The following is a 16,452-nucleotide window of genomic DNA, read 5'->3' as shown; positions in this document are numbered from 1 at the left end:
CATTCCCCTAAACTACCATTTCAGTCAGCGTGAATAAAATTATTCAAGGCCTAGATTGCAGTGGCTTATTACCCGACTTTGTAAACCGATTTTCATTAAATTCTCTTAAGTCGTTTTCTCGTGATGAATGTGTACATACACACAGACAGAAATTACGGAAAAGTAAAAAGTGCATTTCCTTGTTACTGTGAGCACGACTGATACAGAAATACCATCCTTTTTAAATTCTGAGCAATGTACAGACAAAACTCTTATTTTATATATATATATATCGTGACCTTTTAAAATAAAAACAGGTGTCAGACAAGGTGATAGCTTATCTCCACTCCTTTTCTTGGAAAAAGTTGTGAGAATTTGGAACGAAAAATTGATGCACCATAATATATTACCACTTATGGTGGGGAGAAAGAACAAAGGTGTTGCAATAAATTGCCTAACATTTGCAGATGATTTTGCCATATTCTCTGAAAGCCTGACTAATGCAGCAATACAAGTACCTATGCGCACACTTTTTAGTGATAGATTTTTGTACTGGGTTGAGGAGTAAGGAGGGGACTCTCCCGGTTCTGGTAATACTGCCAACTGAATGGAAATGAAACCTGAATTGAATTGATAATATGATCGATCGATAGGAATTTTCTAAACGTTTATTATCTTAAGCCAACAACTGTGTCACACACACACACACACACACGTTATATAGCATTTCTCGATGCAAATCTTGTTCCTAACATGAATTCTATAGTTAGGCTTTGCTGTGTAAACAACAACAGTACAAGTATGTAAAGTGTACACCAGATGACACACAGCGATGCATAAGTGATCCTTAGTTTGTGTTTCAAAGGTTGCCAATACGAATCTCGAGGTCGACCGATTCAACATTAGGGTGTCCATCTATCACTAAAAAGTGCGTGTACTATAAAGCGCTCACAAGCTTCAGCGAACACAACGAGCTATGGAGCGACAGATGCTAGGGATCAGCCTTAGGGATAAGATCCGTTCAGAGGACATCAGGAGAAGAACTAATGTAACAGACATCCTAGAGAGAGTAGCAAGACTAAAATGGCAATGGGTAGGACACGTAGCTCGACAAGACTACAACAGGTGGACCTCTAGGATTGTTCACTGGAGACCATGGGGACACAAGAGAGGCATTGGAAGACCCCAGAAGAGTTGGCTCGACGACGTAAAGCTGTTGGCTGGAACACGCTGGTTCCAAGTGGCTCAAGACCAAAGACGATGGAAACATATGGAAGAGGCCTATATCCAGCAGTGGAATGAAATAGGCTAGAAAAGAAGAAGAAAGAAGAGGACTATAAATCTTCTGGAAGAGACAGCCAACATGGCAGGCTTAAGAATTTCGGCAGAGAAAACAAACTTCATGATGAATATAAAAAATGCTCCAAAATTGCTAGGAACAGATGTTGGTTAAATCAAAAGGGTAAAGCAATTCAAATATTTGGGGGAAGCATTCCAAGAAAATGGTTTGGAAAAATCTACTATAGAGGCAAGGATACACAAAATGGAAAGAGCATATGGTATAACAAAAAATACATACAACAAAAAATGTTTATCTAAAAATCTTAAAAATATAGCACTACAAAACAGTTGTGAAACCAGAATGCTTATATGCCAGTGAATGCTTAGTACTCAATTATAAACTTGAAAGATTGGAAGTACTAGGAAGAAGAATTGTAGGCCTAAGAAAAATATTAGGCCCTGTCAAAACTACAGAAATTTGGAAATTAAGAACATCTCTAGGATAGCAGTACAGAAGAGGAGACTGCAATTTATTGGACATATTTACAGAATGGACGTCAATAGACTAACCAAAAAGATCTTCGTGTACAGGGTGGGTTCAGTTGCCGGCTACCGCGTGCGCCAGCAGCCGGTAGCGGCCTGTCGTTGGTGGCCAAGGTCTAGCGAGAAAGTCCTTGCCAAGCATAAATAAAGACCCTGTATCTTTGGAGGAAAAAGTCAACAACCACCTGGATACAAGAGATCAAAAAAGACTTGGAAAGAAACAACAGCAGAGAAGAAGTAATGGAAAGGGAAATTTTCAGGAAGAAATTTTTAAAGGAGGAAGGAATTCAAGGGAGGGAAGCAAAGAAAACCAGCACAAACTGGTCTGAAAAAAGAAACATAGTAAAACCATGAAGGAATATCGGAAAAAAAAGGAACAACAACAAAGGATCAAGAATTGAAATTGGAACGTGGTTCCTAGCAGGCCCTAACGCAAGAAGAAGAAAAAGAAGAATAGTAAAATAATAACAATAATAATATCAATAATAATTCGAGCTCAATACTTGTATTATTTACCCAAGGGTGAGAGAATACTGTTTTCAAGTTATATCTGTTTATCGCACTTGCATCAAGATGACAACCTAACTTAAGTTATAAGAAAATAAGAATATCGCCACTGATAATTTATTTTCGCATCAGTTGGTTCAGGTGTGGGTTACTGTAGTCACGTCCTAATTCGTGAACCATGGGCAACGGCTGAGTGGCCTAGTAAGTGGTCCTGAGAGTTGGGATACCAGTTGCTATGGAATGGGAGTGGGCATCTCGGACATATTCTGAGTCATGGCCCTCCTTGTGCTCAGGCAGCCAGGACTATACAATTCACCGGTGGTCCATAACCCGTTAGAGGAGAGATCCTCACTTGGACTTTGTGCAAGTAGGGTAGCATCCTGCTTCATGAATTTACCGAGCTCACAACATTTTAAGCAAGCCTCGGACCTATGGAAGTAATGGAGTCCCACTCCCATTTGACAGGCGAGGGACTCCTTGGAAACAACTTGGCGAACGAAATGGCATTCGATGGAGAACTATCAATATTAATGGGACTTATGGAAGAAAGAAAGTAGAACTGGCTGCGTCAGCAAAGATGATGCATCTGGATGTGCTAGGAGTAAGTGATATTCGGGTAAGGGGAGATAACGAGGAAGAGATAGGAGATTATAAAGTGTACTTGACGGGTGTTAGAAAGGGAAGGGCTGAGTCTGGGGTAGGGCTCTTTATCGGAATACCATTGCACGCAACATAGTTTCTGTTAGGCACGCAAATGAGCGAATGATGTGAGTAGATTTGTCAGTGGGAGGAATTAGGACTAGAATTGTCTCCGTGTATTCACCATGTGAGGGTGCAGATGAGGATGAAGTTGACAAGTTTTATGAAGCATTGAGTGACATCATGGTCAGGGTCAACAGCAAGGACAGAATAGTGCTAATGGGCGATTTCAATGCGAGAGTTGGGAATAGAACTGAAGGATACGAAAGGGTGATTGGTTTACTGGACTTCTGTGCTAGTATGGGTTTAGCAGTTACGAATACATTCAAGCATAAGGCTATTCCTCGCTACACATGGAAGGCTAGAGGTACCAGATCCATAATAGACTATATCGTAACCGACTTCGAATTCAGGAAATCTGTTAGGAATATACAAGTTTTCCGGGGATTTTTTGATGATACAGACCACTAACTTATCTGTAGTGAACTAAGTATCTCTAGGCCTAGGGTAGAGAAAGTGAAATCTGTCTGCAAACGAATAAAGGTAGAAAATCTTCAGGATGAGGAAATTAGACAGAAGTACATGGATATGATTAGTGAGAAATTTCGAACAGTGGACAGTAAGCAGGTTCAGGATATAGAAAGTGAATGGGTGGCATACAGGGATGCTGTAGTAGAAACAGCATGGGAATGCCTAGGAACACCTGTGTGTAAAGATTGGGAAAAGGCGAACATCTTGGTGGAATGATGAAGTGAGAGCAGCTTGTAAACGTAAAAAGAAGGCTTATCAGAAATGGCTCCAAACAAGGACCAAGGCAGACAGGGATTTGTACGTAGATGAAAGAAACAGAGCGAAACAAATAGTTGTTGAATCCAAAAAGAAGTCGTGGGAAGATTTTGGTAATAACCTGGAAAGGCTAGGTCAAGCAGCAAGGAAACCTTTCTGGACAGTAATAAAGAATCTTAGGAAGGGAGGGAAAAAGGAAATGAACAGTGTTTTGGGTCATTCAGGTGAACTCATAATAGATCCCAGGGAATCACTGGAAAGGTGGAGGGAATATTTTGAACATCTTCTCAATGTAAAAGGAAATCATCCTGGTGGTGTGAACAGTCAAGCTCATGGGGAGGAGGAAAATGATGTTGGTGAAATTATGCTTGAAGAAGTGGAAAGGATGGAAAATAAACTCCATTGTCATAAAGCAGCAGGAATAGATGAAATTAGCCCTGAGATGGTGAAGTATAGTGGGAAGACAGGGATGAAATTGCTTCATAGAGTAGTAAAATTAGCATGGAGTGTTGGTAGGTACCTTCAGATTAGACAAAAGCAGTAATTGCACCTATCTATAAACAAGGGAACAGGAAGGATTGCAACAACTATCGAGGTATCTCATTGATTAGTACACCAGGCAAAATATTCACTGGCATCTTGGAAGGGAGGATGCGATCAGTCGTTGAGAGGAAGTTGGATGAAAACCAGTGTGGTTTCAGACCACAGAGAGGCTGTCAGGATCAGATTTTCAGTATGCGCCAGGTAACTGAAAAATGCTACGAGAGGAATAGGCAGTTGTGTTTATGTTTCGTAGATCTAGAGAAAGCATATGACAGGGTACCGAGGGAAAAGATGTTCGCCATACTGGGGAGACTATGGAATTAAAGGTAGATTATTAAAATTAATCAAAGGTATTTATGTTGACAATTTGGCTTCAGTAAGAATTGATGGTAGAATGAGTTCTTGGTTCAGGGTACTTACAGGTGTTAGACAAGGCTGCAATCTTTCACCTTGCTGTTCGTAGTTTACATGGATCATCTGCTGAAAGATATAAAATGGCAGGGAGGGTTTCAGTTAGGTGGAAATGTAGTAAGCAGTCTGGCCTATGCTGACGACTTGGTCTTAATGGCACATTGTGCCGAAAGCCTGCAGTCTAATATCTTGGAACTTGAAAAGAGGTGCAATGAGTATGGTATGAAAATTAGCCTCTCGAAGACTAAATTGATGTCAGTAGGTAAGAAATTCAACAGAATTGAATGTCAGATTGGTGATACAAAGCTAGAACAGGTCGATAATTTCAATCATCAATCAAAAAAGTATTTAGGTTGTGTGTTCTCCCAGGATGATAATATAGTAAGTGAGATTGAATCAAGGTGTCGTAAAGCTAATGCAGTGAGCTCGCAGTTGCAATCAACAGTATTCTGTAAGAAGGAAGTCAGCCCCCAGACGAAACTATCTTTACATCAGTCTGTTTTCAGACCAACTTTGCTTTACAGGAGCAAAAGTTGGGTGGACTCAGGATATCTTATTCATAAGTTAGAAGTAACAAACATGAAAGTAGCAAGAATGATTGCTGGTACAAACAGATGGGAACAATGGCAGTAGGGTACCCAGAATAAGGAGATAAAGGCTAATTTAGGAATTAACTCAATGGATGAAGCTGTACGCATAAACCGGTTTCGGGGGTGGGGTCATGTGAGGCGAATGGAGGATAGGTTACCTAGGAGAACAATGGACTCTGTTATGGAGGGTAAGAGAAGTAGAGGTAGACCAAGACGACGATGGTTAGACTCGGTTTCTAACGATTTAAAGATAAGAGATATAGAACTAAATGAGGTCACAACACTAGTTGCAAATCGAGGATCGTGGCGACGTTTAGTAAATTCACAGAGGCTTGCAGACTGAACGCTGAAAGGCATAACAGTCTATAATGATAATGTATGTAAGTATGTATGTATGTATGTATGTATGTATGTATGTATGTATCAGTTTGTAATGTTTCTCTTTGAAGGAAAAAATGAGTTGGCAGCAATTAAATTTATGATCTAGGGCCTAGATCTGCAAGTCATTTGTATGAAGGGGAGCATCAGCAAACAAAGTTTGGAGGGAACCTTAGCAAATTTCACACAGAGGTTAGTGCAAGTAAATAAGGTATTATATTTTGTTTATTAGGTTCTGAAAGTTACGTCGATGTTTGATAGCATGTTTAATGAACGTGTATGAATTCTATACAGTGGCTGAAGTGAAAGTTTAAATTATCACATAAAACTATGGAGGGTCAGCCTTTAGTACTCCATAGTGGGGCATTATACCTATACCTGCCACTTGTATCAGCTTAAGGTGAAAAAATTATTTTGGTCTGTTTCAAATGAGAAATATTCAGTTTATACTAGCTGCGTACAGATATGGAGGCCATGTTCATTAAAGCATCAAGTCTACATGGTTTGACAGTGTGGTGTCCCACTGGTCGAAAATAATTCCATCATCAGAATGTTGGCGCAGGGTAGGAGAGGTGGTGGTATACAATTTCTAATAACTAGATTGCGTATCAAAAGCCTGTATTAAATTCCAAACATCTGTGCAGTGCTCATATGGAGTGAGAGCATATGGCGCTGTTCGTTCGTTGGATGGGGATGTGAAGCCTTGAGCAGACCCCTTGGTGCTATTCGATAGGAGTAGGCTATGTACCAGCACTAGATTTCACCTTCTCCCTTCTTACTATTGTAGATCACGTCATTCATCTCAATAACTCCTCATATAAGGTTGAAGTTAGAAAGGGCATCCAGCCATAAAAACTCACTAGAGAGATTCATCTTTCTTCATACCCAATGCCGTAGAGAAACAGGACAAAGGTTGGAAATACATACATACATACATACATACATACATACATACATACATACATACATACTAGCTAGACATAATATTTCTTTTCATGTGATTCTCCAGTAGGGGAACCTGAAGCTGATCTTATGTGTCAGGTGTGCAAATATTTTAAAAATTCTGTCCCACCTATCTTTCAGGTAGTGATATAAAATGGACCTTTAACAAAGGAAATTTCTAAAGTACCCAACTTCATCTGTGGCTGCTTAAAAATAAGGGGTACCAAAAACTGCTAAGCTAGGGAGAAGTAGGCTTATCCTGCTTATAATGTACAGAATATCAGCCTCCATGGCTCACAATTAAACTGAAATAAGATATATGGCTCAAACGGCAGCGCGTCAGCCTCTCAAATCCCGGTAACTCCATATGAGATTTGTTCTGGACAAAGCTAGGGAGAGTAGGCCTATCCTGCTTATAATGTACAGAATATCAGCCTCCATGGCTCACAATTAAACTGAATATATATGGCTCAAACGGCAGCGTGTCGTCCTCTGAAATCCCTGTCACTCCATGTGAGATTTGTGCTGGACAAAGTGGAGGCGGGACAGGTTTTTCTCCGGGTACTCCGGTTTTTCCTGTCATCTTTCATTCCAGCAACACTCTCCATTCTCATATCATAGCATTTATCAGTCATTCATAAATCACTTTGGGAGTGGTGACCCCATTGTACTAATAGCCTATATATGGGTCATTCATTATATCCCTGACCCAGTCAAAGAGTGGAATACAGGTTGTAGGTTTTCATCAGTAATATTTCTGTGGCTTGGTTCTAAAAGGGCCAATATAATTTTTTATCGAAATTGGGATATTAACTGATACAAAAGCGTTTTATCCTGGCTTGCAACATGTTAAAAGGGCCAATGTCTCTGTTAAGTACTAAACGAACAGTTAACGTTTAATTAAACAAGCCCTTGCCAACAATGTTAGATTACCAATAAAGATTAGAGACCTGGCAATTTTTAAGGAATACGATAGAAAAAATTAGCATTTAATAAGGTGACTTCCACAAAGAAAGTATAAAATTATTTAAAGTTAGTTGTTGAAAAAAATAACTGGAAAACTATACCAAAACTTCAAATGCTCATAGCTCAAAAACAGGTTTTTTGACATTGGCCCTTTTAGAACCAAGCCGCAGATTTAGGCTGTGTCTTATAAACAATGATTAGTTGATTAAAGGGTAATTTATTTTTTTATATCATACAGTATAATCTGTGTCAGCTATAGGCGCTTAGGAGACTAGGCCTAGGAAAAATGAGGTGTCAGCTACTGGTACGGTACAAAAACATACATTTAAAAAATTAGTTTTAAGGGATAATTATTGATTACATGAATATTTCCTTTTTATGCATCTTGTTGGAAACAAAGTGATCTATCAGATGGTACATAAAAATAATATGTGACTTGTTTAGCAAATTGTTTTTCCCTGGATTTTGTAAAAAAAATTATTAAAGTGTCAGCTACTAATGCAGCTACCTTACACCATGAGAAAGATTCCATTTACACTTCCCAGGGGCAAGTATTCAAGCTCACCCCTGGGTTTGATTTCCGACCAGATCAGGGACTGGATCTCAGGGCTAGTTGGAGGTCCTTCGTCATAACTGAGGAGCTATCTGATGGTGAGAGAGCAGCCTTAGTCCAGAAAGCTAACAATAATAACCAAGTGGATTTGTGCGCTGACCACACGTGCCCTTGTCTATGGGTTGAACAGCAGTCGCTTAATTCGTGATGGCCTGTTAGGGCTGTAGTGCCATGAGGTTTTGGTTTCCAGGCCAGCATTGACAAGAAAAGTGTGCTATTCATTCTAAATCACCATAATATATAAGCCAAATTTGGAGGTGATCAATCCTCTACCACTATGTAATTGAATACATTGCCTACTAAATGGCTGTTTCCAAGCACCAATTGCAAAGACAACTTCAATTTGGACTCCAGTCATACACCCATTCATTATAAATGTAAGATGTTTCTACCCACATGGTATTCATTTCAATAGGTTATGATTAGTTGTTTTGAGGGAACAAGCATCTATGTCATCAACCCTTCAATAGGCAACACGGACAATACAACAAAAATCCAGGAGTAGAATAAAATGTTCTAGTTAAATTAACTGCACCTCTCCCGCAATAACTTAGCCTATCAAATTTGTGCACTGAACAAACTTTTTCTTCCTTTCTTTTTTCCATGTTACAACTTGCAACAATCGCTGTGTAAGTTACCGAGTACTGAAATTAATTTGAGTAGCAAAACCTCCAATTAACAAAACGTAACACTTTTGTAGAATTTCCCGGCACGAAATGACAATGCTGTAAGACGTTTTATTTACGTGAAATATGTTTATATTAGTAAACAGAACTACCGGTAGTTTATACTGCATTTCAAACTTCAGTTTCTTTCAAATCACCCATCTACATTAGCGTGTGCACAATAAGAGCTGCTTGAGAAGAGAAAAATGAAGATGATTAACGATACTTTCCACTCACTGTGTTTCCACTATTGTGCAATTTTCCTGACGTGGGAGAAATAGTAAACAAATCATAACCTACCTTGATTTATGAACAGAACCATGTAGGACACGAACACAACAGCACTCCACTTTGTAGGAAACAGCTCCGACCAATTAATTTTTTTTACTGTCATTGTTTAAGATAGTGATAATGAAGGATCAACATATAATAATTGTTAACTTCAAACTCGAAATCGGTGAGATAAGCTGTTGGTGATTACCCGGCTACATGTCCCGCGTTGACGTGTCGGTGGAATCGTTACGTCCTGTCATTATACAACATCATATGTACAAAAGTAGTTATTAACTGCAACGTGTAATGGTTCTTTCGCCTATTTTAATAACCGCCCACAAAGCGAACCCTTCTAACATCTTTACTTGATAGGAACTGCCAAACAAAACACATCCATGTGTAATTGTTACAAGGTTACCAAACCACAAGATTTCCACTCCTGAGTGACGGAAATTTCGTCAGTGTACTTCTTTCCCTAAATGTTGGTAACATTTTTGCTTAGGTCCGACGGCGGCATTTACGGTTTGTAGTCTTCACCAGTAAATTATCGAAACAACTTGACAGGCTGCTAACGATTTCAAATTCCTACATTGCATCACATTTTGTCATAATGTGATGTAATGCAGTAGCTTATGAAAATGCTATAAGTTCCTGTTCGTGTTAGCCATGGTAACTTTTCAACAACCATATTCGTACAGGTTATCCGATAAGAGAAGAGTTTTGACAGGTGCCGTCAGGAGAACTATTGCGATAAGTATGACGCGCTGCGTTGCGATTTACCCAACAACTGATTTCATTATGGAATCTCCAAATGCTATTTCTTCGTCAGTTTTCGTAATAAGACGTTTGTTTCGCTTCTTATATTCCTTAACCCATGGAATTCACAGATTCGACCAAACGGCAGCATGCTTCTTTTTCTTCTGCCGCTTTTCCCACTCCTTGTGGGGTCACGGGTGCGAATTGTAGATTTGTCCCTGTTTTACGGCCGGATGCCCTTCCTGACGCATACCCTCTGTAGAAAGATGTAATCACTATTGCATGGTGACCAACCAGCAACATGCATGCATATTTATTAGCACTGTACTTTAATGATATTACCATAGGAGGGAGATGGAAAATTCCATCTGATGTCTTAACACATAAGGGAAAAAGACTCTGAACAAAGGCATTATACCGAAGTCATAACATTCCTGTAATACATGAAATGTCCGACTCGTTGGCTGAATGGTCAGTGTACTGGCCTATGGTTCAGAGGGTCCCGGGTTCGATTCCCGGCCGGGTCGGGAATATTAACCTTAATTGTTTAATTCCAATGGCCCAGGGGCAGGGTGTTTGTGCTGTCCCCAACATCCCTGCAACTCATACACATAACACCATCCTTCACCACAATAACACGCAGTTACCTATACATGCCTCCTCTGCGAACCATGTGACCTTGCCACTGTGGGGAGGCTTGCGTGTCCCAATGATGCAGATAGCCGAGCCGCAGGTGCAACCATATAGGATGGGTATCTGTTGAGAGACCAGACTAACAAATGGTTCATCGAAAGGGGGGTAGCAGCCTTTCGGTAGTTGCAAGGACGGCAGTCTAGATGATTGACTGATACGGCCTTGTAATAATACTAAACATGGCTTAGCTGTGTTGATACAGCTACACGGCTGAAAGCAACGGGAAAATACAGCCGTAACTAACTCCCGAGGACATGCAGCTCTCTCTGTATGAATGATGTACTGATGATGGCTTCCTCCCGGGTAAAATATTCCGGAGGTAAACTGGTCCCCCATTCGGATCTCCGGGTGGGGACTACACGAGAGGAGGCGATCATCAGGAACATGGATACTGACATTCTGCGAGTTGGAGCGTGGAATGTTAGAAGTTTGAATCGTTGTGGTAGGTTAGAGAATCTGAAAAGGGAGATGGATAGGCTAAAGTTAGATGTAGTTGGTATAAGTGAAGTACGTTGGCAGGAAGAACAAGATTTTTGGTCAGGCGACTACCGAATTATCAACACAAAATCAAACAGGGGAAATGCAGGAGTTGATTTAATAATGAATAAGAAAATAGGGCAGTGGGTAAGCTACTACGACCAGCATAGTGAAAAAATTATTGTCGTCAAGATAGACACCAAACCAATGCCCACCACAATAGTGCAGGTCTATATGCCTACTAGTTCAGCGGATGATGAAGAAATCGAAAGAATATACGAGGAGATAGAAGATTTAATACAATATGTAAAAGGTGACGAGAATCTAATAGTGATGGGAGACTGGAATGCAGTGGTAGGCCAAGGAAGAGAAGGTAGTACAGTAGGAGAATTTGGATTGGGACAAAGGAACGAAAGAGGAAGTCGGCTGGTTGAATTCTGCACTGATCATAATTTAGTCCTTGCCAATACTTGGTTCAAACACCACAAACGACGGCTGTATACGTGGACGAGACCTGGAGACACTGGAAGGTACCAAGTAGACTTCATTATGATTAGGCAGAGATTCAGAAACGAGGTGTTGGATTGCAAAACGTTCCCAGGAGCAGACGTGGACTCTGACCACAACTTGTTGGTCGAGAAATGCCATCTGAAGTTGAAGAAATTGAAGAAAGGAAAGTGTAATGTATTCTAGAAAATATTTCTGACTGTTCAGGAAATATTTTCTAGAATACATTACAAAGTAACACACCCTGTACAAAAGTTATGTCACGTTCTAGATCTTTCCAGGAACTATAGAACAGAATTCTACTATTTACAGAAAGAATGCAAAAAGATGGGATCTACACAAGTTGAAGGAAAAGAGTGTAAGGGATTGTTTCAAGGAACATGTTGCACAAGGACTAAATAAAAAAGGCTGAAGAAAACGATATAGAGGAGGAAGGGAGAGTCATGAAAAATGAAGTCAGTAGGGCTGCTGAAGAAATGTTAGGAAGAAATAAAAGATCAACTAAGAATCAGTGGATAACTCACGAGATACTAGACCTGATAGACGAACGACGAAAATACAAGAATGCTAGAAATGAAGAGAGAAGAAAAGAATACAGGCGATTAAAGAATCAAGTGGATAGAAAGTGCAAGGTAGCTAAGGAAGAATGGCTGAAGGAGAAGTTCAAGGATGTCGAAGGCTGCATGGTCCTGGGAAAGGTAGATGCTGCATACAGGAAAATCAAGGAAACCTTTGGAGAAAGGAAATCTAGGTGTATGAATATTAAGAGCTCAGATGGAAAGCCACTTCTAGGGAAAGAAGACAAAGCAGAAAGATGGCAGGAGCATATCCAACAGTTGTATCAAGGTAAAGATGTAGATAATTTGGTTCGGGAACATGAAGAGGCTGTTGATACTGATGAAATGGGAGACCCAATTTTGAGGTCAGAGTTTGACAGAGCTGTGAGTGACCTAATTAGGAACAAGGCTCCTGGAATTGATGACATTCCCTCTGAATTACTGACTGCCTTAGGAGAAACCAGCATGGCAAGGTTATTTCATTTAGTGTGCAAGATGTATGAGATAGGAGAAGTCCCATCCGATTTTCGGAAGAATGTTGTTATACCTATTCCCAAGAAAGCCGATGCTGACAGGTGTGAAAACTACCGCACCATTAGTTTAGTATCTCATGCCTGCAAAATTTTAACACGTATTATTTACAGAAGAATGGAAAAACAGGTTGAAGCTGAGTTGGGAGAAGATCAATTTGGCTTCAGAAGAAATGTAGGAACACGTGAAGCAATCCTGACTTTACGTCTGATCTTAGAGGATCAAATCAAGAAGGACAAGCCCACGTACATGGCATTCGTAGATCTAGAAAAGGCATTCGATAATGTTGATTGGACCAAGCTATTTATGATTCTGAAGATGATAGGGATCAGATACCGAGAACGAAGAATTACCTACAATCTGTATAAAAATCAGCCTGCAGTGATAAGAATCGAGGGCTTTGAAAAAGAAGCAGCAATCCAGAAAGGAGTGAGGCAAAACTGCAGTTTGTCCCCTCTCCTCTTCATTGTTTATATAGAACAGGCAGTAAAGGAAATCAAAGTGAAATTTGGAAAGGGAATCACAGTCCAAGGAGAGGAAATCAAAACCTTGAGATTTGCCGATGATATTGTTATTTTATCTGAGACTGGAAAAGATCTCGAGAAGTTGCTGAATGGTATGGATGAAGTCTTGGGTAAGGAGTACAAGATGAAAATAAATAAGTTCAAAACAAAAATAATGGAGTGCAGTCGAACGAAGGCAGGTGATGTAGGAAATATTAGATTCGGAAATGAAGTCTTAAAGGAAGTAGATGAATATTGTTACTTGGGTAGTAAAATAACTAACGATGGGAGAAGTAAGGAGGACATAAAATGCAGTCTAGCAGAAGCAAGGAAGAGCTTTCTTAAGAAAAGAAATTTGCTCACTTCAAACATTAATATCGAAATTAGAAAGATGTTTTTGAAGACTTTCGTGTGGAGCGTGGCATTGTATGGCAGTGAAACATGGACGATAACTAGATCAGAAAGAAAGAGAATAGAAGCTTTTGAAATGTAGTGTTACAGAAGAATGCTGAAGGTGAGATGGATAGATCGAATCACGAATGAAGAGATACTGAATCGAATTGGTGAGAGGAGATCGATTTGGCTAAATTTGACGAGAAGTAGAGATAGAATGACAGGACACATCTTAAGACACCCAGGACTTGTTCAGTTGGTTTTTGAAGGACGTGTAGGTGGTAAGAACGGTAGGGGTAGACCAAGGTATGAATATGACAGATTAGAGCAGATGTAGGATGCAATAGTTACATAGAAATGAAAAGGTTATCACAGGATAGGGTGGCATGAAGAGCTGCATCAAACCAGTCTATGGACTGATGACTCAAACAACAACAACACCTACACATGGCAGATGCCGCCCACCCTCATCGAAAAGTCTGCCTTACAAGGGCTGCATTCGGCTAGAAATAGCCATACGAAAGTATTATTAATACATAAAACAATCACAAACATTGAATTTACAGGCAATAATGAATGTACGCCTCTTCATATTCAGACAAGACACCACATTAACACACATTAGTGATTACATCCCTCCACATAGGGTTGGCGTCAGGAAGGGAATCCGGACGTAAAACAGGGGCAGATCCACATGTGCGACACAGTTTGTACCATTACATAAAATCAGCTTCATGGTCCGTATCGCACTTCAATAGATTCACAATTAACTAATTATTTATTTTCCACCTAGTCGATACAATGATTGCTTAAGGTAATTTTTAATGGTTAAAAGTGGTACATGTTTCATATATTATCAACATCTTCAGCCACATAACACTGTTTAGATGAAAAATATATAAATTGACAAAGTAATGCTTTAGAGGAAGTGTCCTTATATATTTTTCATCTAAACAGTGTTACTTGGCTGAAGATGTTGATAATATACGAAACATGTACCACTTTTAACCATTAAAAATTGCCTTAAGCAATCATTGTATCGACTAGGTGGAAAATAAATAAATACTTAATTGTGAATCTACAGTTTGTACCCGCGACCACACAAGGTGTGGGAAAAGCGATAGAAGAAGAATGAATGAAGGTAGGCCTAGGCCTATGCACGAAATAATGGCAATAAATAAGCACAGATATTAGCCTGCTTCTCATCTAGAAACAAGAGCACTCTCATACTAAACGATATAACTGAACTTGAGCGGGCACGTGTAAGAAATAGCTGTTTCTACGTTGTCAAGGAAGGTACTGTAAACTTTTATGAGCTAAATCACACAGTTTAATTAACCAATACTGGTAATAAAATAAACTTTCATTATATCACTATGTTGCCGTAGCTGATGGCTGACTTATGTTTATCTGGTCCAACACTTTTCACAAGCGCACACTGTAGAATAACACACTTTGATTACAATATAAAATGATATAGACTGCATAGTAAATTATCCCGCACATTTTGGAGAGCTGCTTGACACTTCTCACATGCATGCTTTGTTTTCACATGCCCTTTACACCTTATAGTGGTAGAGGTACTTTCATGCTCGCTCACTGTCCTCGAAACATGTATGGTGTATGAGGTGATAGAAATAATTAAGCTACTTTAAGTATTGACAAGGCTGGCTTTTAATTATCACAGATATATTTATTGGAGTAGAGTTCTTTGTATTTCTCGAGGAAAGTTGCTATGCCTGGAGGAAGTGAAGGAATTTTAGTTCTTTGCACCAGCTGAAGCTTAGTAAGGGAACATGCTAAGTCTTTCAGGAATATCCTCTTCATTTTTTAAAGTTTTTGTTTTTTTTTGGATTTGCCTTGTTTGCATGAAAAATGATTTAAACATTGATTGCTATATATCCACTAGAGCACAGAATACGATCAAAGGCCATCTTCTTGTCTCCCGTGCAGTGGAATCTCCCAGTTGATTGCAGTGGCGGCCGGTCAGTACGTGCTACCGGGCTCCAGCACGTAGCTTGGAACTGTAAGGAATATTATTTATGTACAATACAATTATCCTGGCGCCTTTTCGTTGTTTTGAGTACGATATGAATTTGTGTTTTGTGAAAATCAGGACGAGATCTGTCGAACACCTAGCGCCGTTCTCCCGGGGAACAAGGCTCGTGCTCATGTGAAGTGAGCCCTTGCCTGTAGCCTGAAGGAAGATGGATATTTTAATAAACATGTGTGAGATAGATTGCCTCCACTTACGCTTTACTTTCGAGCCCAGACGATGCTACTCTCTAGTGGCAGATTCGCTTACCACGTTCAACATAAGCACGGCCGACTGGATCCCTCGCTGCGCTCCAAGGAGCTAGCTAGAGCGACGCATCAAGTCGGCCGTGAACATAAGAGTAGCAGGAGATATCGAGTAATTCTACCCCCTTGCGGGAGAGGAAGTAACTATAAACGGGATCAGTGAAAGTTGATCCCAAAATAAGGAATTCGTAGGTGAGTCAAAGAATCTTTGACTGACCCTAAATGTTATCCCGCATTACAATGTAATTTACTCTGGTGAAATGAAATAGCGTATGGCTTTTAGTGCCGGAAGTATCCGAGGACATGTTCGACTCGCCAGATGCAGATCTTTTGATTTGACGCCCGTAGGCGACCTGTGATTCGTGATGAGGATGAAATGATGATGAAGACAACACGTACACCCAATGATGGTTAAAATTCCAGACCCTGCCGGGAATCGAACCCGGGATCCCTGTGACCAAAGGCCAGCGCGCTAACCATTTAGCCATGGAGCCGGACATTTACTCTGGTAATAGGGGAGGTCTCAATGAATCAGTTGGCAGCTCTTTCAGTTGCTTT

At 40.0% G+C, this 16,452-nt stretch overlaps 1 protein-coding gene across 1 annotated transcript in view; it reads right to left on the bottom strand.

The window, feature by feature from the left end:
- senju (UDP-galactose transporter senju) overlaps nt 1-9,568 on the bottom strand; it is a 406,714-nt gene extending 397,146 nt beyond the window's left edge. The window contains exon 1 of the mRNA XM_067153636.2: nt 9,204-9,568. Within this exon, the coding sequence (XP_067009737.1) occupies nt 9,204-9,297 (94 nt within the window). The 5' untranslated portion in view covers nt 9,298-9,568. The remainder of the gene's footprint in view (nt 1-9,203) is intronic.
- Nucleotides 9,569-16,452: the final 6,884 nt, after the last annotated feature.

This window comes from Anabrus simplex, chromosome 9 (assembly GCF_040414725.1).
Source record: "Anabrus simplex isolate iqAnaSimp1 chromosome 9, ASM4041472v1, whole genome shotgun sequence".
Lineage (NCBI taxonomy): Eukaryota > Metazoa > Arthropoda > Insecta > Orthoptera > Tettigoniidae > Anabrus > Anabrus simplex.
Note: the sequence above shows the minus strand (reverse complement) of the source record. Positions and strands in the feature narration are given on the sequence as shown.